The 26,725-nt window shown below is 50.1% G+C and overlaps 1 protein-coding gene across 3 annotated transcripts in view; it reads left to right on the top strand.

The window, feature by feature from the left end:
* Nucleotides 1-25,900, top strand: part of CREBBP (CREB binding protein) — a 63,088-nt gene extending 37,188 nt beyond the window's left edge. For 2 of the 3 annotated variants that reach the window (XM_033167572.1, XM_033167571.1), the window contains exons 14-31: nucleotides 514-933; nucleotides 4,759-4,938; nucleotides 5,374-5,530; nucleotides 6,019-6,137; nucleotides 7,067-7,306; nucleotides 8,840-8,928; nucleotides 11,126-11,206; nucleotides 12,700-12,756; nucleotides 14,350-14,427; nucleotides 15,346-15,413; nucleotides 16,609-16,759; nucleotides 17,522-17,668; nucleotides 18,040-18,153; nucleotides 18,649-18,814; nucleotides 21,248-21,415; nucleotides 22,002-22,163; nucleotides 22,342-22,623; nucleotides 23,608-25,899. In XM_033167572.1, the coding sequence (XP_033023463.1) occupies nucleotides 514-933; nucleotides 4,759-4,938; nucleotides 5,374-5,530; nucleotides 6,019-6,137; nucleotides 7,067-7,306; nucleotides 8,840-8,928; nucleotides 11,126-11,206; nucleotides 12,700-12,756; nucleotides 14,350-14,427; nucleotides 15,346-15,413; nucleotides 16,609-16,759; nucleotides 17,522-17,668; nucleotides 18,040-18,153; nucleotides 18,649-18,814; nucleotides 21,248-21,415; nucleotides 22,002-22,163; nucleotides 22,342-22,623; nucleotides 23,608-25,839 (4,911 nt within the window). In that variant the 3' untranslated portion in view covers nucleotides 25,840-25,899. Of the gene's footprint in view, nucleotides 1-513; nucleotides 934-4,758; nucleotides 4,939-5,373; nucleotides 5,531-6,018; nucleotides 6,138-7,066; nucleotides 7,307-8,839; nucleotides 8,929-11,125; nucleotides 11,207-12,699; nucleotides 12,757-14,349; nucleotides 14,428-15,345; nucleotides 15,414-16,608; nucleotides 16,760-17,521; nucleotides 17,669-18,039; nucleotides 18,154-18,648; nucleotides 18,815-21,247; nucleotides 21,416-22,001; nucleotides 22,164-22,341; nucleotides 22,624-23,607 lie in introns of all 3 variants that reach the window. The other variant, XM_033167573.1, reaches the window with a different exon arrangement.
* The last annotated feature ends 825 nt before the right edge of the window (nucleotides 25,901-26,725 follow it).

The following is a 26,725-nucleotide window of genomic DNA, read 5'->3' as shown; positions in this document are numbered from 1 at the left end:
GAGGCAGCACTGGGCAGGAGCGTCTTAGCAGTTGTGTTATCCCACAGGGAGCAGCCTCTCGCCATACCTCCACAGCACGAAGAGGCTTGGGGAGGTGCCACAGTGGCTGGCTGGCTCACTCTCTTAACACAAAGGGGCCTTCTCTGGCAGGCAAGGGAGCTGACCACCACCCAGCCCTGCATAGCACCTGCTCACCACAAGTCTCGCCAGGCCTCAGGATCCGTCCTTCTGCCCCAGCTGTCTGTGTCCGTCCACTGATCCATCTGTCAGCTCAGGAACTGATCTGACCAAGCTTAGTCACAAACGGAAGCTTGAGTTTGCCGTTTTGGTGAAAAGCATATGATGTAACTCACAGTGGCTGGCTCACCTGCCTACCCAAAAAGCGTACTTTGTGCCACATGTGATATTTCACGTTTGAGTAACTCTTGGGACTGGCGCTTGGTCTCCTTGTGTTGCCCACTTTTGTACAGAGGGGTTTTTGAATGCAGCACTAACAGTGTCTCCTTCTGGCAGGGGCAAGTTCCTGGAGCTGCTCTTCCCAACTCCGTGGATATGCTGGGACCCCAAAGCAGCCAGCAGCTCTCATGTCCTCCCGTGACCCAAGCACCCCTTCACCAGCCCGCGGCTCCTCTCTTGTCCAGCGTGGCGGCTGGCATGCCGCCGGTCCAGCACCAGACCCCACCAGGGATGACGCCTCCACAGCCTGCAGTGCCTGCCCAGCCGTCCACACCGGTCTCCGCGGCAGGACAGGCGCCAACTCCAGCAGCCGGCTCCGTCCCTAATGCCACGCAGGTGCAGAGCACGCCTTCGGGGCAAGCCGCAGCCCAGTCGCAGATTCCACCGCAGCCTCAGACCCCAGTGCAGCCCCCACCCGTGCCAACCCCGCAGCTTCCGCAGCAGCAGCCAATGTCTGCCCAGGCCCCTGGCACTCCGGTGAGTATTTGGCCCTTTTGCATTACTGGGCGCAGCATTTGCGCCAGGGAGCACATACTCATGAATGACAGCGGGGCTCTCGCAGCCACCGTGCAGCACCCCAGAGTACAGGGCACAACGTTTCCTCACCTCCGTTGCATGTCGTCCAGGAGCAGCAGCATAGGAAGCTGCCTTACCCTGAGACAGGCACCCGGTCCACCTCACTCAGTACCGCAACAAGCGGCGTCTCTCATTGTCAGGGACGGAACTGGGAGTATTTCGTCTCTCCCACTGAACTAGGACTTTGCTCTAAGCTCTGCCTTCTCTAGAAGCATTGTACGTAGCTTCAGTAGCAAACCAAAAACCCGAAGGAGATCGGGGCTCCTGTTCCCAAGTTCCCATCTAAGAGGATCAGGAGAAGAGCAAAAAGAAGAGCAGATCCTAGGATGGGCTGGAGAACCTGTGGCCCTTCAGATATGCAGGCCAAATGGTCAGGATGACAGGGGTTGTAGCCTGACAACATCTGGAGAGTCAGGTTCTAACCAGGTGCTGGTTCGCAGCCCAGGTGTTTCAATAGCACATGGTCTGGCAGACAGCCAAGCTGCTCCTAATGCTTAGTGTGGCGGTTGGAGAGCAGGAGTATCTCTCCCGCCTGGGAGGAGGGTAAGCCTGCCTGCCTGCCTGCCTGCTAAGTATTTTAAGCCTTCCGATGTTGAAGATGGGCAGAAGAGCATGTATTGTTCCCATGTTACGCTCAGGCTGCTCTTCCTTTGACGTTGGCGGAGTACGGCCCTTACTGTGACACCATCATTTCCCAGCCTTTCAGCAGTTGGTGTGCTCTCAGCAAAGGGCAGCCCCATATTTTTGTGCCTTCAGGAGGTGTTGGTGTTGGTGTTGATGTAATAATTGTGTTTGTATAAGGGGAAAGGCCACAGCCCCTCAGCAGGCAGCACTGGGTGAAGAGGGAAAGCAAGCTCAGAGGAGGAGGAGGAGGAGGCCAAGACTAGTTGTGTTCATGTAGGTCAGCAGTGAGGAACCTCAGGCCTGAGGGCCTCAGGAGGCCCCACAAGGCCATTGTGGCCAAGAAGACATGAGCTCAGCCGCCTACAAGGGGGGACAGGTAAAGCTGTGGCTGACTAGAGAGCGGGGTGGGAGGGGGCATCGTGGGCAAAGTATCAGCTGAGCAGCGGCACCTGCGGAGCCCCATATCGAGGGCTTTGCAAGTTCCATCTCGCCTGATGGGCTTCCCCTGCCAGCCTTAATCTTGGGCCAAAATGGGTCAGCCGACGTCATTGTGACATCAGGAGGCCCTTAGGAAACTGAGCCAGCCTGACCAGGGGGAGGCCGGAAGGAACTTCAGAAGGAGCCCAAAGATAGCGGAAGTAACTCCTGGGAGGAAAGGGCTCCGTTTAGGAAGAACTGAACGTGTGCGCTTAGAGAGCACAATGTTAGGGCTGGCTGGGGAAGCTGCATGCGCCAGTGGAGTCTGGCCGAGCGGAGCTGAGGATTGCAAGAAGCAGCCTTGGGACATGGGGGGACCAGCTCCGTTGGGCATTTTCAAGGAAGGGTTGCTTGGGTGAGCTTGAAGAAGAGATGGTGTTCCGTTAGAGCAGGAGCGCTGGCATGGAGGCAGTCGCAGAACACGCAGGGTTCCGCTCTTGCTTCCATGCTTGTAACTCTGGGAAGCACTTGCCAGAAGGCAAAGATGGCCGGGATTGGCAGGGAAGCCAAATTCTAGTGCTGAAATCAAGACGGCCCGCAAGTTTGATTTTATCCATTTCAGACTCAATCAAGCCCACTCCAGGTGTTACGTTAGCCTATCAAAGCTAGGAGGAGGAGGGTGTGGAAAGGGGTGCCGCGCTTGAGGGGGGTCCCTGCTGCTCTTGTGTGCAGAGCAGAGGAATGTCAGAATCCCGCCTCTGGCGCTGAGCTTCCCTCTCCTGACCAGTAAGTGCATAGATCTGCCAGCTGAGGATACTCTTCATGCCTCTGACAAAGTGGGCTCTAGGCAGGGAAAGCTTTTGCCACAATAAATGTTAATATTTAAGAAGTTAATATTTAATACCAGTATCCTGCCCTCTGAAAACGTTTCCCAGGGCAGCTTACAGACTACTGGGTGTGTTGAGAAGTTGTTCGTTTGCTGTGCATTTGGATCCCTCTTAAGATACCACAACCAAACTTTGAGGGGTTGTTGCTGAGATCAAGGAGCAGGTTTTTGACTGTTTGGATGCAGTTGGGTGCCATTCCAAATTAATACAGCAGACTCAGACCTTCAAAATCACCGGCTTTCTTTCTTTGTTTCTTAAAATTCCCGAGCAAAACCAGGCTTGAGACTGCTATTTGAATATAAAGCAAAGTGGTGAGGGGGGACAACAACCCAAAATACAACCAAAAATCACCACCAATAATAATATCAGACAGCAAACAAAGAGCAAATGGAAAACCATACACTAGAGCAGGTTTCCTCAAACTCAGCCCTGCAGATGTTTTTGGCCTACAACTCCCATGATCCCTAGCTAGTAGGACCAGGGATGATGGGAATTGTAGTCTCAAAGCATCTGGAGGGCCGAGTTTGAGGAAGCCTGCACTAGAGAATGAAAAATAAAAGCCAGGCACCAGAATGATGCAAATGTGGGTGTCAGGGAAGCTATCTTTGTGAGAAGTATTTCATATTTAGAACACCGCCACTTAAAATATCATTTTCCTACTTGCTACTGACTATTTCTAATGAGTGGAGTCCCCAGAGAGCAGCCTCTCCACATGACTTTTAAGTCGCAGGAAGGCTAAGGTGGGAAAAGGCAACCAGCAGGCATCCAGATCCTAAGCTGTGCAGGGTTGATCCAGCAAAATCATTGTGCTCCCAAAATTATTTGCACAGCAGAAGTCCCCAGCCTGCACCCCACTAAACCTGCTCCAGAGGGCTTGGGGTACCTCCAGAGCAGATATGGGAATGGCAGGGGCAGAGAGAGAGGAGGTTCTGTTCCCTGAGCAAAGCAAATGCACAACCCTTTTTGGACCGAGCTTGGAAATGGATCAGGAGCCAGACATTTTGGCAAATGTTCCCAGCTCCTGGTCTCTGCGCTCTGACAGCCGTAGCTTGTGCTATCTGCAGAATATTTTCCAGGGTAGCCTCAGGTATAATGCATTGCAATACTCCAGCACATGCATAATTGATCCTAGGATATTTTTCAAGGCTTTCTTTATCGTTTGCTGCCCTTCCAGTATTTGCGACCATGCTGTGGGAGACAGTATTCCCCATTTTAGACTATTAACTGTTATTTACTGTTTAGATTTCTGCACCACCCCTCAAATAAATTATCAGGGCAGCTTACAATAAGAAGCTTAGGAGGTGGATGATTCCCTGACGGTTATGCTAGAACATCCTGTTAGGCCTCTTGTTATCAGGTGTGAATTCTAGGCAGGGATAAACTAAATGGATTACTCATAGAATTATAGAAGGGACCCCTAAGGATCATCTAGTCCAACCCCCTGCGATGCAGGAATCTCAACTCAAGCCTCCATGACAGATGGCCATCCAGCCTCTGCTTCAAATCCTCCAAGAAAGGTGACCCCACTGTCTGTTCCACTGTCAAATGGCTCTTACTGTCAGAAAGATCTTCCTGGTGTTTAGTCAGAATCTCCTTTCTTATAATTTGAATCGGTCTGTTTGGGTCTTGCAAGCAAGGTGGTTCCATCTTCCATGAAAGGATTGCCTTTCAGGTGACATGCGGGTGCTGTTGGTGAAGTCTCTGTCCTCTGACCTGACTTTTTTTTGGGGGGGGGGTTCTACACTGGAGCACAAGGCTGGTTTCCGTGTGTTCAATGTCTTTCCCTCCCCCCCCCCAGCTATCCCAAGCAGCAGCCAGTATCGACAACAGGGTGCCCACGCCAGGCTCTGCCGCCAGTACCGACGTGAATGCTCAGCAGCTGGGGCCGGAGACCCAAACGCAAGAGATTAAGCCAGAAGGGAAGGTGGAAAAAGCAGAGTCAGAATGTGATGAAGCTCAACTAGATCCAAAATCGGAGGTAAGCAAGGGCTCAAGGGATAGTCGTGGTCAGTCTGTGCTGTTCAGGGACACAGGGAGGAGGAGCTTGGTGCCCACCAGGTACTGTTGGGCTTCTTACCTCCAGCATAGCCTATAGTTGGGGCTTACGAGAATTCTAGCCCAGAAGCACCTGGTGGTTCCCCATCCCGGGATGAGGCAGCAATTTCTAGCTTTCGGGAGGAAGCATTCGGGAAATAAAGCCTGCCCTTTGTGGGGGGTAGAGCAGGGAACACCCACTGCCTGCTAAACTAGAAGGAGAATTCACAGGGAAGGGAAGTCATCCAGAATATTGGATGGATGGATGGATGGATGGATATCAACATGTTAAATATTCCATTCTCTCTTGCTTTGCTGGGGAAGCTGACCTGCGTGGCTGCGGTGGTAGTGACTCCTCACTGTGCCCTGTGCTTTTCAGGTGGAGGAGGACGTTCCAGGCCCCACGCAAACCAAAGAAGAAACAAATGGGGTGGAGATCAAGCAGGAGCCCATGGAGATAGAAGGGAAGAAGCCCGAGATCAAAGAGGAGGATGACGGGGGCAAGTCCACATCCCCATCTCAGCCACGGAAAAAGAGTAAGTCTACATCTGTGGAGCTCTCAAGTATGTCTGCCTGCCACTAGCTTGTGCTCCTTTTCCGTCTTCTTAAATTAAAGCATCTTGCTCAGTCGGGCTTTCCCAGCTTGTCTCCTGCAGTAGTCAGGCAGCTTCACAAGCAGGGGGTCCCTCAGCCTCTCCTGAACAAAGGCACTTTGTCTCTGAATAGGGAGAGACTTCTGTTTTACCTGTCCCAGTTAAAGCCACTTCTTTCTTCCCTGTGAAGTGGTCCAAGTGTTCTAGTTGTTACTTAAATTTGTATGCCGCCCTTTGTCCATCGATCCCAGAGCGACTCCGTGCATGAAAGCAAAGCGCCCTGAGCAGCCGTTGCCACATCTTATAGACTGAATTTCACCAGCTATTTGCGAATTGATGACGAAATACTGCTTATTTCATGAATGTGATGACTGTAGATAGAATTGACCTGTGGTTCTATTTACGTTAACTCATTTGGATATTTTCAACAGTCTTTAAGCCCGAAGAGCTGCGCCAGGCCCTCATGCCCACCCTGGAAGCTTTGTATCGCCAGGACCCAGAGTCCTTGCCCTTCCGGCAGCCCGTGGACCCTCAACTTCTGGGGATTCCGGTAAGTGAGAAGGTGGACGGGGTGTCCCTGGGCCTTCCCAGGAACCAGCGGGTCACTCTTGGCACCATAGCCAAGTAACAATTTCGGGCAGATTGGATTGAAGCCAGTTGAGCAGCAGAGTGTTTTGCAAGCAGGTCACAGCCGTCTCTCGCAGGGTGTGGGCTTGTCCGGTCGGCAGTTGTGGGTAATTTCCACCGTTGGGCAGTCCTTTGACGGGTGGCAATTCTTTCGGATTTAGGTTCTAAAGTAGTCCATGTGGTCTTCCTGCCCAGGAACTCCTGTAGCTCCCAGAGCCCAAGCTCTTAGTTTATTAGTCTGCCCTACAGCCAAAGTCTTCTTCCAGGTCTGTCTCCGAGTAGACAAATAAAGGAAATTTGAAGGCAAGACCAGATTTCCCACAGTTAAGAATTTCTTTCAAGTGAGGACTCTTTTCAAGATTTACTGTACCTTTCTGTCTAGGTCATTATTTTGTGTAGCTCTGATCAGAAGTTGGGACAGTTGGCTTCAGTATGTGTGGCATCTGGAGCTGCTTAACGGCTGCTGTTGCTCACGGAGCTTTGGGCATCCGCTAATTCAGAGCTGTAGGAATCCAGAGGGTGGTGGTGTCATCCCACCCAGGTGGCAGTTCTGCCCGATTCTCTCTAAACCCTGGCAATGTGTGATTTTTGCAAGCAACATCCACCTGTGACAGCGCCCTAATTTCAGGCGCATCAGACTGGTCAAGACGCAGGGTCCCTAAGAGCGAGATCTGGCTGGGTGGGGATTTCAACCCAAGTCTCCCAGGCACTCTGTAACCATTAGGCAACACAGTCTCCTGAGGTTGTTGTTACGATGGGCTGCTCTCCCATCGATAAAAATTACTATTTTTTGGAAACTTTGAATTTGAATGCCCGGCTGACACTGTGTTCCTTCTTTTTTCTAATTTACAGGACTATTTTGACATAGTGAAGAATCCCATGGATCTTTCCACCATTAAGCGCAAGTTGGACACAGGGCAGTATCAAGAGCCCTGGCAGTACGTGGATGATGTTTGGCTAATGTTCAATAATGCCTGGCTTTATAATCGCAAGACGTCGCGAGTCTATAAATTTTGCACTAAGCTGGCCGAGGTCTTTGAACAAGAAATCGACCCTGTTATGCAGTCCTTGGGATACTGTTGTGGACGCAAGGTATTCGTGGTTTCTTCACAGCTATGGTCTTTGAACATACAAAACCTGTGTGTTTCATATTCACAGTTTGAATGCGTGCATTTATCAGAACTTTCTGTTTGAGAAGCTGATTTTATGAGATTTACTTTAAATGTCATTTAAAAGAGGTTGTATCCATTGTTAGGCATAATGACGCCTTGAAATTAGTGGACCCAAGTTAATCATATTAATTTCAGTGGGTTACTCTGAGTAGGGCCAGCAGGTCTTTATTTTCAAAATCTCTGTGTTGAATTTTGACAGATTCTTACATTATACTTAAAAACGTGGACTCGGATACATGTGCAGGTGTGTGTTGCTACAATTTGATGAGAACTAGATTGACTTCATATGTGCAGCACATCATGCTCTAGAACTAGTAAAATTGTGCAAGTGAGGGCTTCTTTTGTGGCTCCTCGCAACAGGGGCTGCATGCTTCTCTCAGAATGAGGCAGCAAAAGTCGCAGAGTATCAGTTGGGGCTGAGCAGCAGCAGGAGAGAGGGCTTGTGGTCTCCTGCCCTGCTTGCAGGCTTCCCAGGTGCGCCTGGTTGGTCACTGTGGGAAATGGGGTGTGAAACCAGAGGGACCCACTTTGGTCTGACCCAGCGGTAGCCAGGCCTTTTTAATTCTTCCTAAAAAGTGCTCTTCAATTTTTAAAAAGATGAGCCGCTGTCATGTTTTTGGCACAGAGGGAGATCTGTGTGTGAACCTTCCTGCCCTGAGCGTTTGGTTATTAAATTTGGGGTGCGGATCGTGAGAACAAACATTTCAAGGCATTGTGCTCTGCAAATATGATGGAGAATGTTGCCATTGTCTACTATCTGTAATAAAGTGAGCCAGCAGCTAACACTAAGTATTTTAAATTCATACATAAAGGTCAGAACACAGAACATTCTGCTTAAAATATCTATTACTTTTTAAAAGTGTCGTTGGCTTGCATACTGTTTTACAGTTTCTAAATTCCTCCTGCACAGCACTGCAAAGAGCTGCTCTGCAGATGTTGGCTAACTGACTCAATAACTATCCCAAGAGCACTGTGATTCTTCCTAGACAGAAGAGTAATGCTCCGTTAGGGTTTGTTTGTTTTAATACTGCAGATTTTAGTTAGACATTGCCTTATGCTCAATCTCTTACTGTTTTCTGTGAATTTCAAACTTTCTGGATTTATCTCTTTTAATGATGCAGGTGCAGCCCAGTGTGGCTGTGTCTCCTTCCTGCTCTTCAGCCACCTGTCAGTTCTAGGGGCTCAAGCTGGCCAATTTGCACACACCCATTTTTCTTTTCCAATTGGCACATAATATTCAGTTGGCTGCTGGCTATGCTCCATACAGGACTATTTTTTTGAGGGGAAGGGGGTTGTCCTCTTGGAGAGAACAGCAGTGAATTAAAACAACAACATGCTGAAACTAAAACAAAAAACACTGCCTCTGCTGTAGAAGAAATTTGTGCCACACAAATGTGTGCCTGTAGTTGTTGCATATAGTCATCTGTTCTCTCTGGCTTTTTTTCTTTTTCAGTACGAATTTTCTCCCCAGACCTTGTGCTGTTATGGGAAGCAGCTGTGTACTATTCCACGGGATGCCGCCTACTACAGTTACCAGAACAGGTAAGTCTGGGCCTTCGCAGGACTCTAGAGTGCCGCAGTATTTTCTTAGAGCAGGACCTGAGCTTAGAGGTGGCTCCTCGCCCCACAAGAACACGGACAAGGAGTCCCTGGAGAGTTCCCACCAAGACTGACTAGCCCTCGAGGGGCTACAAGTGGCATATTTTGATGTTTTCAGAAAAGCTCCCCACCCCCCTTCAGGCTTGGACGATTGCGGTGATTTAGTGAAGGTATCCCCAGGCAAGGTCCTTGGCTGGGGGGCTGCATGTGGTTTGGAAGCTCATGAGTCAAAATAAAAGAGAGAGTGGAAATCAAGAGAAGGGGAAGGAAGGAGAGGTGGCAATTTCACGTAGGCTTATTTACAATACAGCGGTACCTTGGTTTAAGAACAGCTTAGTTTATGAACAACTAAGAACGCTGCAAACCTGGAAGTAGGTGTTTTGGTTTGTGAACTTTGCCTTCCTGTTCAGTGTGTTCCATTTGTAAATTCTGCTGTGGGAAAGCACGCCTTGCTTTAAGAACGGACTTCCGGAACGGATTAAGTTCATAAACCAAGGTACCACTGTACCATATTGGGACTAGCAGGTTGTACCAAAAACTTCCTGGAAAGGTGAGTTTTTAGGCTGCCTTTTAGGCCTATAAATGCTTACCTGGGAGCAAATCAGCTGAACACAATGTGGATTACTTCTGAGCAGGATGCGTTCTTATATTGTCCAGGGATCGTGGAGTTTTATATTTTTTGTAGTTATTCAGTGACTGCACACATAGCCAGGAGTTAAAAATCGTGAACTAGTGAATGGAGGCCTTGAGCAAAGTCCTGGTTTTTAAAATTCCTCCCTCTGGCTGCTGTCAGTTGTGCGCCCTGCTGTCGAGGCCACCCACCCCTCCTCACTTGCTCACAGGGTCCCCTATGGAGGAGCGGCCGCCCTGTCTGTTGCTGTTCTGGTGCCTGAGCAGATGCTCCTTTCAGCACCGGCCCCTGATTTTCCGAGTAGCTCTTGGTTGCTAGCTTGTCTTCCAGGAACAGACTTGCTCCGTGGGTTTCAATAAAAGCCTCTCTCCCCTTGAACGAGATGGTCCCAGGAGACTCTTGGCCTGTGGGCATTTGTGTGTTTGTAAAGACCTCCCAGGAAACGGCTTTCTCCTCTCCCCTTGGTTGGTTCATTGTGGTGACCAGAGGGGAGAGCTGTGGTGGTTTCCTCCGTTTGTCTCAAGGCGCCCCGGTGTGCCTGTGTGTCCCCCTCTATGGATTTCCCTAGCCTGTGTTTCTTACCTTCCTTGGTGTTTCAGTTCATACCCTTTCCAAACATTTAGTCAAGATTGCCTTAGAAGGGGATAGTTTTGCTTACAGTTTACTCAAAGCAAAACAAGAAATATGGACTTATTCGAACGCAGGTTGTGTCTGAAAAAAACCTTTGCTTTTAACCTTCTTGGATTACTTAAAAGTAGCAAGGGATGTGCAAGACTGACCAGTTCAGTTTGGTTCACCAAATTTTTCACAAGTTCCTATTTCAGTTTGCAAAGCCTTGATCTATTTTTCTTGTCTATATTGTATTTAATTACAATATAAACGATGTAGTTTATAAAGTTTACACACGTGACTGGAAACACTGAGCGATAAGAATGCATTTCTGTTAAATGTTTGTCTAGAGTATGAATTGGGTGTCATTTGTGTTCTACTATTTTAATTGAGCAGCTGGTCACATTTAACGCAAGGTTTTCAATCTTGAATGCTTTAATGCATTTGGCAATGTTAAAATTGTTCCTGCTTCTGTAGCTTTAATAAAATAATGGCAGTCTCATGATTCTGGCTACTGCGAGGCTGCTTGCTTCTTAAAACCCGACCTGAGAATTGGATCCAAATTCTGAAACGGAAGCCCTTGGAAGTCTGCTCCAGAGCCTCTCCTGGTCACCAGCGGTGGCCTGTGGCGGCTGAAATGCGACCGAATGCTCCCCTGCGCTCTTGGCCGTGCCTTTCTGCTCTGCTCTCAGGGTCCTGGTGTTTGTCTCTTACTACTTCTGTCTGTGCTGTTTGTCCCTTTCCCTCCCCTCTGCTCCTCCTCATTGGCCACACTGACCCATCAATCGACCAACCAACGACGCTCCCCCTCCTCTCGCCTTGGTGATCTCTGCTCCCTTGCTTGGGTTGCTCTGTGTTTTGATGGACCAGTTCACCCAAATATGGCCTTCTTGCTGACAGGTATCACTTCTGTGAGAGATGTTTCACTGAAATCCAGGGGGAAAACGTTACCCTTGGTGATGACCCTGCCCAGCCACAAACGTAAGTAATCTCTTCTCTTTAAAATGCCGGGTAAAAGTAATGAAAGGACACGCTCCGTCGTGTCTCAGGTGCAGCAGGAAGAGATGCGCTCATCATTCAGGGTGCAGCCCCCCAGGTGCAACTTCGGCTTGGCTGTGGAGCTGCATCTCCCGGCCTTTGCCTGCCCCCCGTCATCAGAACAAAGGAGCATGGCGAGCTGGCGTTGCATTGTGCTTACATTGCGCTTAGAAATTCAACAGTGTTCACGTGGAAGGGCCCCTGTTCACACACTCAGCGGCCTTGGAAAAACTCTTGTGCCTCAGCCTTCAGTCCCGTGTTCTGCAATTTGTCGTTAATAATCTAGGCTGGTTGGAAAGATTTTGAAAGATGAATTAAGTGCAGATTTCCAATGCCCAGGCAAGATGTTAAAAACTTAGCTCCTGTGAATGTAGTTCCTTCTCCATAGGTGTGGTGCTTGCTTAGGTGATCCTCTGACCTGCAAGCCCCTTCCCTGTCATGTCCCTTGGCAGCTTTCTGTATTGTAATTAACCTACATGGTAGCCTAAGTGTTTTCTCAAATTGGCTCCAAGAGTTGAGTTGACTTGGGATCTGTTCTTACCTGCTGATAGTTAGCCTGCCAAAGCTGGTATGAATAACTGGGCTGGCAATCACTTGGTTCGTGCGTTTGCGTATTTGTTTAAAAGGTTTATAGCCCTCTCTTCCTTCAAATAATCCCAGAGCAAGGTACAATATAGGCTCTAAATTATACACAGCAATAAAACATGAATATGTCAATAGCACAAGTCACGTGGATCCAGTGGGAAGGCAAGTCCAAAAGCTTGAGCGAATAAATGCTGCAAACCCTCCAGGGCCAGCCATCCCTGAGAGGGGAGGGTGCTCTATAATGGGGGCGCCGGCCCTGAGAATGCCTCTCCCAGACTGCATCCTAACAGAGACTCTGCAAACACAGAGTCATAACAAATGAGCAGGTCCACATGGGAGCAAGTGAGTCGTCAAATACCTAGGTCCTGAGCCGTGATGGGCTTTGTGTGTTGGAACAAGCCCCTTCAACTTGGTTTGGGAGCAAATCAGCCACCTGTGCAGCTCCTTCCGAATGGGTGTGCTGATTTCTTGGCGGGCTGCTGCTGACCTGGTTCAAGGGATGCCCCACATGGAGCACATTGCAGTAATCCAGACACGAGGTGCCAGTGTGTGGGTTGCCCTAGCCAAGCTATCTGCCCAGGAATGGCTGCAGCTGCTGTGTCAGCCAGAGCTTGGATCCAGGGGTGCCCCAGGCTACGACCCTCTTCCTCCAGGGGGGAGTGCCACCCCATCCCAACCTGCACCGTTCCCAGACCCGGGAGCTGCCTTCTCCCCACATCACTCTTTGCTCTTGGGAGTGTCCTGACGGAGTCCCTGCCTCAGCAGATGCCTTTTTAGGAAGTGGTGCTCACTGGGTAGGACGAAGCAGAACAAAGTGCAGGACTTAACTTACTCTGTGTCTCTTTCTGCAGAACAATATCAAAAGATCAGTTTGAGAAGAAGAAAAATGATACACTAGACCCAGAGCCGTAAGTATCAAGACATCTCAGCATGAAGCCCTGTTTCATACTTTCAAGCCCTTGGCTAGAATTGGCTTGAGCCAGGCTTTGCTCCATCGAGTCAAAGGAATTGCAGAGGCAGGCAGGCAGTTTATTCTATCACATTAGCCTTTATTTCATAAAGACACATTAGTGCATGTGACTCCACGGAGTGAACTCTTTAGATTCCAGCAGCAGTTGCTGTTCAGCTGCGGATCCTTCCCTAGCGGCTGTTTCTGCTTAAACCAAAATGAACTAAGTCAGTATAATTTTGCCTTTTGTGCTGCTGTTTCCTTATTGCATCCTCCCTGATTACTAGCCAGACACAACGCCTGCACACAGCCTCTCTTGCCATGTGGCCCTAAGCAGGAGCTGCTTCTCCTTCCGTTTGCCTCGTGGTGGCGCTTTGTCCTGACGCAGCAGAGCTGCTCTGCGCTCTTTGTGCCGAATCTGTTGTCTTTATACCATCTACTGATGGGTGCAGGTACCGTATATACCCGAGTATAAGCCGACCCGAATATAAACCGAGGCACCTAATTTTCCTACAAAAACCTGGGAAAGCTTATTGACTCTAGTATAAGCCGGTTCACCTTTGCCGCTGTGGAGGAGGAGGAACGAGCAGCCCGAAAGCAGCCCTTTGGGCTGCTCCTTCCTCTTCTTCCTTTGCCAAGTTTGCATTTATGCGAGCAGTTCAGGAATGGAACAAGCTGCCTGGGGACAGTAAAGAACCGCCATTCTTGTACACTTCTTAAGGAATGGTTGACTGGGGAGAGCGGGTGGCGGCACGAGCGGAGAGAAAGGGCTTCTTTCTCGCCGCCCCCACCGCCTGCCTCACTCGAGTATAAGCCGAGGGCAGCTTTTTCAGCACAAAAAATGTGCTGAAAAACTAGGCTTATACTCAAGTATATACGGTATTGCAGCTCCACTCCCAATGTTTCTGCAAGAGCTAGTTTCTAATTCAACTGCTCCAGCAGTTTCCCAGGGAGTCAGTAAGAAATGGTGCTCTATGTTGCAAACAATGGACAGATTTAATGGGGTTTCCATGTAATGCCCGTTCCTGCCTGCCATCTTTGAACTTTTTCTTCATGGCTTTAGGCATAAAGTGCAAAACATAAGCTGGATATGATATGACTTCACACTCAGCATTATAAAAATGCTTTTTATTACTAATGCCAAACATGAGTGTCCCAGAGCATATCTGGTGTGTTTAACAAGATTGTCCGCTGTCGTCTTATTTCATATTTATTGTCCACTGAGGCTCCTCAACCTTTTAAAAATCCACATTCCAAGAAAACTATATTTTAAAAAAATACTGGCAATATAAAATACCACACATTGCTCAAATCACCCTTTCTTATTCTTGGTCATAAAGCCATTGTGCCAAGTGAAAGGTTTTGCAAACTTCAGGGAGGAAGTGAGTTAATAATCTCCTTATAACACTCAGACATTTAAAATATTGTTATTATTTATGTTATTATTTAAAGTTTTGTGACTAGAGAAGTATTCTCTGGCTCCTCTTTATGCTTCCACATTTTCGCTTTTAGAAAATCAAGGCTTGTTCTCTTGCCTATTTTCTTCCCTCAGCTTTGTGGACTGCAAGGAATGTGGCCGGAAGATGCACCAGATCTGTGTGTTGCATTATGACATTATTTGGCCTTCAGGGTAAGTAGCTTCGAAAGGTGCCAGGGTTTGGAGTGGTGAAGCTTTAGCAAATTTCCTAGGTTCTGTTTCAGTTCAAATGATTTGAAACAATAATGCCTTCACTCTGGCAAAGATGCAAAGTTTTGATTGGAAGCTCAGCATTCGCCCAAGCGAGTCCCCTTGGGGTATTGAGCCGGAGGCCTCCCTCCTGAAAGACCCACGGGACGCCCAGTCCCAGCCCTCTCAGCAGTCAGTTTCTCCCTCTCATTCACTCTCTGCCTTGTTTTGGGGCACCTCGCTGCCAACAAGTTTCTAAAGGCATGGGCTTTTGTGTGCACTTTGCCCATTGCCGGGAGGGTGATAGATGAATGGGTCAGAGGAAAACAGAAGGAAGGGGGCTCCTGTCCGTGCTGGTGATGCCACACAGGCCCCAGGGCATTCACACCAGATCAGTTCAAGCACAAAGTCTTTTGATCTTGCCGTTTCAGCCATGTGACCTCTAAAGGAGAGTATTGGAGAATTGGAGAGAGGGTCTTTGGCCCACCTGGCTTCTCGGCACTCAAGTGCTGTGGTCTCTTGAGATGGCATCTCCCCTCCGGCAGAGCTGCCCTGCCAGGTGCTGGGTGTGCCTGTTTTGGAGATCCTGCCAAAGCTGCCGTCAGGTTGGGTTGAGGTTTGGTGCCACCCAGTGGTCAATAGACAACATGGCAATCTTGCCCATGGACTGCCGGGCAGCACCAAACCTAAGCCCAATCTGGTGGCAGCACGACCTGCCAAGATGCCACCCTGAAAGCCAGAAGGGCTGCAGCCTCACCTTGATAGGCCCAGTCACATGAAGAAGCGGCTGAAACACCGAGAGGTTTGTGGCTGCCACTATGTTCACTGTGTTTGCGTCTATATTATCTTTCATAACTTACAAGCTCTCTGTTGTGGTTTTAGCTTTGTGTGTGACAACTGCTTGAAGAAAACTGGTCGAACACGCAAAGAAAACAAATTCAGTGCCAAAAGTAAGTCTATGGCCTCCTTAGTTGTATTTGAAGATGCTTTTAATGCAGTGTGTTAATGCACCCCCCCATGCACCTTTCGAATGTCTCTCTTTTTGGAAAGTAACCTTGTGGGGGAAGGGGTGCTGTCGGGCTAGATCCTGCAAGGATGCTTCACTCAGAAAGGAAAATCAAGGGTGCAGTTTTAAAACTAAAGTAAAAGCATTTAATCTGTTACAAATAAACAGAATATGCCTAGCACTGGTAAGTAGATAACATCAAATAAGTCATGAGTTGACTATTGTGATGTACAATTAATCACGTTGACACTCTCCAAAGGCTCCTGAGCAGATGTAGCAGTCACAGAATCAGAGGGCAGGACTCCTCTTCTGGGTGGGGAGCTGGTTAAAGAACAGGAAGCAGGAAACACAGAAGGGAACACACATTTGCACAAATAAGGGAAATAGGAAGTAGAGTCCCCGAGAATCTGTTCTGAGACTGGTGGTATTTCACATGTTCACAACTGATCTTGTCGGGGGTGAGCAGTGAAGTGGCAAGTTTGCCGGTAACGCCAAAGTATTTGGAATAGAGTTGGGATCTTTTAGGATTTACATTGGGTGTCTAGGTAAGCAAGTTAGTACCGGATTGTTGTGGAATTGTAACTTATTTTGGAGGCTGTTGTAAGGTTAAGGGAAATTGCTGAAATAAGTGGGAAAGTTGGCTTAACAAGGAGAATGCATAGTATGTGAAGAGGAATATAAACATGTTTAGGGTTCAGAAGGTGGTAGATCTTGAAAAGGGAAATGTGAAAAGAATTGGCCCTTGATGCTGCCGGGAGTCTCCACAGCCGAGAGGGCAAGAGTCACTATTTATGCATTGTGCCACTTCAGAAAGTAGGCAGGACTCAACATGCGTTTGCTAGCCAGATACATGTTCTTATTCCACGGAGCCTTCAGACACAAACACTTCCCTGCCTTCCCCTTTGCTTCCTGCTCAGTTCTTCTCAGCTCGCCTTTGAACACAGACATCGTTTTTCAAAGCTGGCTTTGAGCCCGACCCAAACTATCTTTCCCCATTGGTTTCCAAGGGAGCCCAGCAAGGGATCAAGCCTGACATTTTTCCAAGTCTGACCTGAATGTGGTTGGAATCTGGATGCTCCCTCCCTGCCTCCCTCCCAAGGGTGACTTCCACAGCTCATTCCTTGCACTTTCCCCTGCAGGGTTGCAGACCACCCGCCTAGGAAACCATTTGGAAGAGAGAGTCAATAAGTTTTTGCGACGGCAGAATCACCCAGAAGCTGGCGAAGTGTTTGTGAGAGTGGTGGCCAGCTCCGATAAAACGGTGGAAGTGAAACCGGGGATGAAATCCAGGTGAGCCCTGCCCTTCCTCAGTAGGCGCACAGCTGTCATCTGCACCATTTCATTTATTCTGACTACAGAAATGTTAATTCTTAATTACACTATACTATTAGCATTTTGTCTCCATGGAATCTTTTTTTTAAAATGTGCTTTATAGGCAGGCGAGGAGAAGACCTAGTTGAGTGCATAGCAGCAGCAGATAGAGCTGGAATCAGCTTGGGGGGGAATTCCCAAAACACGGTCATTTTCAGCTGTTTTCATGCAAGATCCTAGCCAGTGGGCTGTATTGAGCCCAGTATCATAGAGTGGTAGAGTTGGACGGGATCCTGAGGGTCATCTAGGACAACCCCCTGCAATGCAGGAATCTCATGTAAAACTTCCATGAGAGATGGCCGTCCAACCTCTGCTTAAAAACCTCCAAGGAAGGAGAACCTGAGGGGGTCTGTTCCACCGCTGAACAGTTTTGACAGTCAGAAAGGTCTCCCTGAGGTTGAGTTGGCATCTCCTTTCTTGTAACTTGAATCCTTCTCCATCTTCCATGTGACAGCGCTTAAGATGGTTGAAGGTGGCTATCGTACCTCCTCATTTCCAGGCTAAACATTCCCAAGCCTAACTGGCCTGTTCCAAAGATAGCTGCCTGTTTCCAGTCTAACTTTCCCCCATTCCTTGAGAATAGCTGGGGCTCTGTTGCCGTTGATGATCAGCCCATCCTAATAGTTCCAGAGGAGGATGCTTGCAGTGATGCGGCTGGTGACTGCATTCTCTTTCCTTCAGATTTGTAGACTCTCGTGAGATGGCCGAGTCCTTCCCCTATCGCACAAAGGCTCTCTTTGCTTTTGAAGAGATAGATGGCGTGGACGTCTGTTTCTTTGGCATGCATGTGCAGGAATATGGTTGGGACTGTCCTCCCCCAAACACCAGGTACGTGGCATTGCTTCCGGTGGGGCTCTGGGAAAGGAAGGGCGGTGGTTCTGCTTGCCTTGCCAGTGAGACACATTTTCCTGAATTTGGCCTTGATTCCTCTCACTCCTTGGTCCCTTTCTTGCCTCTTTCTCCTGCCGCTCCCCTTCTTTTCTATCTTGTTCCCAGGTGTCAAAAACTGTGTTGCTTAGGTCTGCATGCAGTTCAGCTCTGTCCACGCATTAAAAACACACGGCCTGAAATTGCAGGTCGTTTGAATTGTGATGACGATGGGGCCCAGTAGGCAACTCTCCTTCCAACTCTGTCGTTTGGGGACAACCACGTAGCTGTCAGGCGCAACTCCACAAACTCTCTCTTCCCTTTTGTCACAGGCGTGTTTACATCTCCTACTTAGATAGCATTCATTTCTTCCGCCCAAGATGCCTGCGAACTGCAGTCTATCATGAAATCCTTATTGGGTATCTGGAATACGTCAAGAAACTGGGGTGAGTGTTTTGTTGGGGCGTCTTTCCATTGGCACATCGGGGGGGGGGGGGGGCTCTGCCTCATTACGTGCTGCTTGCTCCTGTGTTGTGAAGTGGGGTCATGTCTGAAGGCATTTCAGTGCAAAAAACGTGTGATCCCATGCACTAGTTCTGGAAACGTTGCGGGGCTGCTTCACCTCTGAGCCGCAGCAGAAATAGCTGCAGAAGCAGCCAGATGTTGGAGCTCCCCCAAGGTTGTGGTGGCAGTTGCCGGTCTTATTTGCATCTGGTGGCTGATGCAGGACACACTGGGAGGGGGAAGGTGGGGCAAATGCGCTTTCCAAGCCCTTAGATGTTCCCCTCCGTGGGTGGTAATACCTTCAGGTGTGGGCCCAAGGCATCCCTCAGCCGTGTGACGTTGGCCTGCAACTGAGCGGTTTCCCAGCAGAGGCCTTCCTGAGATTCTGGGTGGGACAGTCCTTAACCGGGATGCTTTTGCTTTTGTGGGGCATCCAGGTACGTGACGGGCCACATCTGGGCCTGCCCCCCGAGTGAGGGGGATGATTACATCTTCCACTGCCACCCTCCTGACCAGAAAATCCCCAAGCCCAAGCGCCTGCAGGAATGGTACAAGAAGATGCTGGACAAGGCATTTGCGGAGAGGATCATTCATGACTACAAGGTGAGGGGGAAGGGGAGCTGGTTGCTGGTGCAGCTGGGGGGGCGGGCTGGGAGACAGGCTGGCCAGGCCTCTCTGAGATTAAGGGTCACCTCCTTCAGGCTAAGAAGGGGATTGTTGGTTTTAAGCATCCATATTAGAAATTTTAAAAAATGGCTAATTTGGCATCTTAGTATTTTAGGGAAATCCTTGTTTAGGGAATTTTTAAATGTTTGATCGTGTTTTTAATATTCTTTTGGGAGCCACCCAGAGTGGCTGGGGAAATCCAGCCAGATGAGCGATGTATAAATTATTATTGTTGTTGTTGTTAAATTATTATTATTAATATCACCATCATCTATTTATTATTTTAAATGAAAAGGTGTGTCTATTTTATTTTATGACCTTCAGCCCAGTGGCGTGTATTTTTTTCCCACAAATGCCTGGTGTACAATAGGCTATGCTGCAATCCTAAACCCATCTGCTGGGGAATAGCTCATTTAGCAGAGCAGACATTCAGAAGATAGTGAACAAGCTGAAAGGAAATTTAGGAAAGAGCCTACAAGTACTAGGAACCAGACTGCGCTAAAGGAGCCTCACCCCGTAGGTTCCTGGGCCTCTGCTGCATCTCCTGGGGGTGTCATCCTGTCCACCATTGTAACTTCCCCCCCCCCCCAACAACCCAGACAAAACCAGTGAATCCCCCCAGGCGGCTGATGCATCGGATATACATGAAGAATGAAACATATTCAAATCCACCATATGTACAATTCTATATATATTAACAATCCGCAAGGTTTATTTAGCTTTTAACATTTTGATTACCCCAAATTGTTCAAACCTACCCAAATAATTCAGTAAGTTCTCAAGCCAATCCTCCTCTTTCTCACTGACTTTAAACCCTTTCATTCTGCATATCTTCGCAGTTAGGCATTCTAAAATTACAATATTATTCAATTTTTTCCTCCATTTGTTGACCCCCTAGCTCTTCTGCGTTTTTCCAATTACTCGCTATAACCTGTCTGGCTGCAATTACCATCAAATTTATTCATTTGCATTCCTCTTTTGTTTTTTAAACCGTTGCTACCCAGGCTAATGACAACCATTACCGTAATTTAGATATTTCCACTTTTCTACCCACAATTCCTGATATTTCAATACCAATCTGTTTCCAAAAATTATTAACTAAAGGACAATCCCACCACATATGACTATACATTCCCATCACTCCACGTTTCCTCCACCAATTTTTACTTCCTGACTTTATGATATGATACAACTTTACTGGTTTATAATACCATTTTGTACCTGCTTCAACCCCTGTTCCTGGATTATCCTAGAGGTCACAACAAAGGGTGGTTGCCTAAAAATTCTTTCCCAGTCTTCATCTAAAATCTGTTCCTGGATATCTAACTTCCAATATTCTTTCAAGCTTTCCTTTGGTGATTTCCCCATATTTAATAAAACCTTAGACAGTTTTGAAACTATTTTGACCCTATCTATCCTATATCTTTTTACAAATTCTTTGAAGGGGGTAATAATTCTTTTACCACATCTTCAATGAGGAGATTTGTTTTTTGTTTTGTAAACAATTAATCTTATTCCAAATTCCACTTTCCTCTTCTGTTTCCCAGCTTTTTTCCATATCCTGGATTGATATCTCCTTTAATTTACCCCCTACTTCTTTTGGGATGAGCTCCCTTAACGGGACCAATTTATCATAATACCACATTTTTGTAAGAGGAGAGAGGTCAGGAGAAAGCTCTTTTCTCCACTTCTCCCATACCCAAATGGGCCCTGTAAATGTTGATATTTTTTCTACTTTCCTTTTCCTCCTTTCAAATATTCTTATCTTCCCTCCTACTGCTTCCAAACCAAATCATAAGATGTCTCAGTTGGTAAGCTTCATAATATAAAACCAGATTGGGAATCCCCCATCCTCCATCTTGGATCCTATGGTACCTACATCTGCCGGCCATCCTTGGTTTCTTGGATGCAAAAACAAACCAGAGAGGCAAATCCTCATTTTTTTGCTAAATACACCATACCCATCACCTTCCTAACTGCCTCCACCAAATACTTCTGAGGCATAAATCCAAATTGATCTTTCCCCACTAATTGTACAATACATTTTTTAGCCTTGTTGCCATAACTTTGGCAAATATTCTATAATCCATATTAGTAATAGATATTGGCCTATAAGAATCCGGCAGGGTTTGATCTTTTCCCGGTTTGGGGATTAATACCAACCTTGACTCCAACCAGGTAGGTGGAGTTGAAGCACCATCCAAAATTCCTTGATGTGGTGCAGTCATATGTGGCACCAGTATATCCTTAAATTGTTTATAATGCACCGCATTAAACCCATCCAATCCGGGTGCCGATTGCACATTCATAGAGTTGATTGCTAATCTAACTTCCGCCATCGTAACTAAGCCTCTCGTGGTGTTTCTGCAGGACATCTTCAAGCAAGCAACGGAGGACCGGCTGACAAGTGCCAAGGAACTGCCTTACTTTGAGGGTGACTTTTGGCCCAACGTGCTGGAAGAGAGCATTAAGGAGCTGGAACAAGAGGAGGAGGAGAGGAAGAAGGAGGAAAGCACAGCAGCTTGCGAAACAACAGAGGTGACTGGAGTCCTGAGCGCTGTGGGTGGCTTTGAAATCAGGCCTCCTTGGGCTCCTTTGGGCGGGCAGGAATTCAGTGAGTGATAATGGTAACAGGCACATGTCGTTCTCCCAGCTCCAGAGCTGATCAGAAAATCCAGGGCTGCCCCTTGTCCTTTGCTGGGCAAGTTCTAGGCTGGGGCAACCCTTCCCTGGGAGGAGCCTGCTGGAGCCAATGGGGTGGGGGGCGGGATATCCTGAAGCCTGAACAAATCAGAATGCCACCCTGCAAAAAGGGTGATTAAGAAATTCCTTTTACCTGACTTTCCAGGGTGTGAGATACCACAGCGGTTTACAACAGTTCCTCCTCCTAAAATTTGATTAAATGGGAAATGGCATTCTTTGGGCAGTTACTCCTGCCCCCGCCTCTGTTCATTCAGATCTCTGTCCCTCCTGTCTCTATGTGAGCGTGAGCTGCGCTCGCTGTGTTTTGCGTGATGGCGAGGAAAGGCTTCCCCCTCCCCACGCCATCAGGGGAAGGCTCCTTTGCCTGCCTGCCTGCCTTGGCGGGAGGAGCCGCTGAGCCCTTTCTGCGTCCACCTTGCAGGGCAGCCAGGGGGACAGCAAGAACGCCAAGAAGAAGAACAACAAGAAGACCAACAAGAACAAGAGCAGCATCAGCAGAGCCAACAAGAAGAAGCCCACCCTGCCCAGCGTCTCCAATGACCTGTCCCAGAAGCTGTATGCCACCATGGAGAAGCATAAGGAGGTACCTGCAGACTCCCTTCCCTCTCTCTCTCTCTCTCTCGCCCTCCCTCCCTCTGCACTGACTTGGGGCGCCCCTGAGAAGGTGGGGGGTGGGATGCGAGCGGCAGGGAGCTCCTTCCTCAGGCCGCGCCTCGGAGGTGTCTTTGGGCTCACCTGTCACTTTGCCTGCGCACCTGCAGGTCTTTTTTGTCATCCACCTGCACGCCGGGCCCGTCGTCAACACCTTGCCCCCCATCGTGGATCCGGACCCGATGCTCAGCTGCGACCTGATGGACGGCCGGGACGCCTTCCTCACCTTGGCCAGAGACAAGCACTGGGAGTTCTCTTCGCTGCGCCGCTCCAAGTGGTCCACGCTCTGCATGCTGGTGGAGCTGCACACGCAGGGCCAGGACCGCTTTGTCTACACCTGCAACGAGTGCAAGCACCACGTGGAGACCAGGTGGCACTGCACAGTCTGCGAGGTGAGCGCCGGCCAGCTGCTGGGGGGGGGGGCTCCCGGGGTTGTTGGCATCCATGGCACCTGCTGGCCAGAGGGCTCCAGAGATGGTGTCACATCCTTGTTTGGGGAACGCAGGAAGGCATCCCAGTCGAGGGCTGGACAGGAAGTGTGTTCTGCCTTCCGCTGTGCTGTGGAGAGACTTCCCTGCGGGGTCCAGGCTCTGCAAGGCAAGGCAGCCTCTTTCTCCCAGTCCCTCACACCATCATTTGTCGAGTAGGCAGAGGCTTCCCAGAGAGCCTCTGACATTTTCATTCCTGTCTTCTCAGCAGCATTTCTCCTTATGAAGCCCTTGAATCCTTTGCTCTCCCCATCCCAGTCCTGTGCCTCTGGGTGTTTCCCTCAGGCCAGACAGCCTTCTGCGTTGCGGAGAGAGAGGCTCATGGGCCTTTGCTTCCCCTTCCAGTGTCCTTGGCAGTTAACTGGGTGGCTCCTATGACAAGTACAGACAGCTTGCTTTCTCAAGTAGCATGTGTGGAATGCTGTCTGTTCCAGGGGGACAGTTTTTGTTTTCATATTTTAAAAGCTGACCACAAGCAACTCCATGTCACAGTTGTATTTGGCTCTGAAGTCCACAAAGTTGACTCCTTTGGGAAGCTGTGGACTCTTCTTCCTGGGAGGCTTTTAAGCAGAGGTTGGATGGCCATCTGGGCTGAGATTCCTGGAGGGCCCCCTCCAGCTCTACAACGCTATGATTCTATGAAACGGCATAATTCCATGAAATGAATGTGCGCCCTCGTCTAATGGATGTGCATCTTGGTTGCTTTCAGTTGCAGGGCTGACTTTGGAACTCTTGGGTGGTTGGGGTGCATGTCATCATGGCCACAAGGCCAAGCAGGGAGTGTGGCCCAGTCAGGGTTTGAGGGGGCCCCCCGGTCCCTTCCACGGTCTGGTCTCCTTTGTCTGTGCCCCGTTTGAGCTCTGACTTTTGCCTCCCCTCTGCTTCCAGGATTACGACCTCTGCATCAACTGCTACAACACCAAGAGCCACGAGCACAAGATGGTCAAGTGGGGCCTGGGCCTGGACGACGACAGCAACAGCCAGGGGGAGCAGCAGTCCAAGAGCCCCCAGGAGTCTCGGCGCCTCAGCATCCAGCGCTGCATCCAGTCCCTGGTGCACGCCTGCCAGTGCCGCAACGCCAACTGCTCGCTGCCGTCCTGCCAGAAGATGAAGCGGGTGGTGCAGCACACCAAGGGCTGCAAGCGCAAGACCAACGGCGGCTGCCCCGTCTGCAAGCAGCTGATCGCCCTGTGCTGCTACCACGCCAAGCACTGCCAAGAGAACAAGTGCCCCGTGCCCTTCTGCATCAACATCAAACACAAGCTCCGCCAGCAGCAGATCCAGCACCGGCTGCAGCAGGCGCAGCTCATCCGCCGCAGGATGGCCACCATGACCACCCGCAATGTGCCTCAGCAAAGTTTGCCTTCTCCTACCTCAGCCACGCCTGGGACCCCCACGCAGCAGCCCAGCACCCCGCAGACACCCCAGCCCCCGCCCCAGCCCTCGCCCGTCAACATGTCGCCAGTTGGCTTCCCTCCTGGAGCAAGGACTCAGCCTCCGCTCCCCATTTCCGCCGGCAAGGCTGCTCCCCAGGCCCCGGCCCCCCCGCCGCCCGCCCAACCACCCCCCGGAGCCGTAGAAGCAGCGCGGCAGATCGAGATCGAGGCAGCCCAGCAGCAGCAGCAGCAGCAGCAGCTCTACCGGGTGAGCAGCAACGGCTTGCCTCCTGCCCGCGCAGGAATGGGGAGCCCGGCTGTGGGCGCCGTCAACCCCCTGCAGGCGGCTGGCATGAGCGTGCCCCGGCCCAGCTCTGTGAGTGGCCCCCTCATGCCCAGCATGCCGGCCGGCCAGTGGCAGGCGGCCCCCCTGGCCCCGCAGCAGCCCCTGCAGCCCGGCATGCCCCGGCCATCCCTGCCCCTCGCCACTCAGCAGGCGGGGCCCGGCCCCCGCATGCCCGGCGTCCAGCAGCCCCCTCGCAGCATCCCCCCCAACGCCGCTCTGCAGGAGCTGCTGCGGACTCTGAAGTCTCCCAGCTCCCCGCAGCAGCAGCAGCAGGTGCTCAACATCCTGAAGTCCAACCCGCAGCTCATGGCAGCTTTCATCAAGCAGAGAACAGCCAAGTACGTAGCGAACCAGCCTGGCATCCAGCCCCCGCCCCAGCCGGCGCTGCAGCAGCAGCCGCCCCCGCCCCCGCCGGCAGGCCTGCACCCTCAGACCGGCTTGCAGAACCTGAGCGCCCTGCAGGCAGGCGTCCAGCGGCCAGGCGTCCCGCTGCAGCAGCCGGGAATGGGGGGCTTGAGCCCCCAGGCCCAGCCCATCAGCATCATGAACCCGGCCCATGGCGCTGGCATGGCCAGCATGAGCCCGCAGTACCGGGAGATGATCCGGAGGCAGTTGCTGCAGCAGCAACAGCAACAGCAAGGAGGGGCTGGGCTGGCTGCGCACGGCCAGTTCCCGCAGCCGCAGGGCCCGGGCGGAGGCTACTCGCAAGCCATGCAGCAGCAGCGGATGCAGCAGCAGCAGCAGCAGCAGCACCTCTCCATCCAGGCGGGGGGCCTGGGCCAAATGGCTCCGATGGGACAGCTGAACCAAATGGGGGGGCAGCCCGGCCTTGGCGGGGCCGAGGGCAGCGCCAACATCCAGCAAGCCCTGCAGCAGCGGATCCTCCAGCAGCAGCAGCAGCAGCAGATGAAGCAGCAGATGGGCTCCCCGGGGCAGCCCACCCCCATGAGCCCCCAGCAGCAGCAGCAGCAGCAGCAGCAGCAGCACCTGCTCTCAGGACAGACGCAGCCGGCCCCCCACCTCCCCGGGCAGCAGCAGCAGCAGCAGCAGCAGCAGCTCAGCGCCTCCCTCGGCAGCCAGGTGCGGTCGCCCGCGCCGGTCCAGTCCCCGCGGCCCCAGTCGCAGCCGCCACATTCCAGCCCGTCCCCCCGGATCCAGCCCCAGCCCTCCCCGCACCACGCCTCCCCGCAGACTGGCTCCCCGCACCCGGGGCTGGGGGGCGTGGCGGCCCTGGCCGGCCCCCTGGACCAGCAGGGGCACCTGGGCAACCCCGAGCAGCAGAGCGCCATGCTGCCCCAGCTCAACCCGCCCAACAGGAACGTGCTGCCCAACGAGCTCTCCCTGGTGGGCGACACGACCGGGGGCGACACGCTGGAGAAGTTTGTGGAGGGCTTGTAGCAGCCGTCCTCGCAGGCCTGGACCTTTTGCTCCCGAAACACGGACCTCCCAGAGCTCGAGGGGCTGGTCTATCCTGAACCCACAGGAGGATGAATTGCTGTTCAAAAAACAAACAAGGAATATATAAATATATATATTTTTTGTTAAAGCCAGCCAGGTGTGGTTAAAATATCTGGTCTCTCTTTGTTGTTCTTGTTGTGGGAGATTTTTTGTTTGTTTTTTTAGTTGTTACTGTTTGTTGACTTTGCTTTTTTAAAGGGGGAGAACAAGTCCATTCTAGTCATATTTTTATTTGTACTTTCAAGACTAAGCATTTGTGTTTTAACAGAGAAGAACAATAATATTCAGAAACGGATTCCTCAAATAATGCCACATTCTAATGTCTCCTGCTCACTTTCTGGCATTTGGCAGAAAGGATTTTTTAAAATTCTATACTGAACTCTGCAGGTATTTGAAGTATTATCGCCCCTGGAGAAGTTGAGAACGGACTCTCGTGCTCACACACACACAGACAGACCTGTGTTGCAATGTAGAAATCGTTGCTTTGTTTCTCTGATAAAAACTGGTTTTAGATTTACAAAGAAATAAAATAGGGATGATCACTTCTTAGGCCATGCTAATTTTAATACAGAAGAAGCATATTCTTTTCTTTAATTCATCGATGTGAAACTTGAAATGAGGAAAAGCAATTATAGTGTAAATCATGCAAGTTCTAGAATTACTATAAATATGAAAAATGCAAGAAGATTCAATCACTGTATAGAATGGGGGGGGACAAAACTCATTTCTTACTTCTATAGCATATTGTTAAATAAACTGCAACAGACAAAAGGGTGGTCCTTCTTGAATTCATGTACATGGTATTAACTTAGTGTTTGGGTTTTTT

Source organism: Lacerta agilis, chromosome 13 (genome assembly GCF_009819535.1).
Source record: "Lacerta agilis isolate rLacAgi1 chromosome 13, rLacAgi1.pri, whole genome shotgun sequence".
Classification (NCBI taxonomy): Eukaryota; Metazoa; Chordata; class Lepidosauria; order Squamata; family Lacertidae; genus Lacerta; species Lacerta agilis.
Note: the sequence above shows the minus strand (reverse complement) of the source record. Positions and strands in the feature narration are given on the sequence as shown.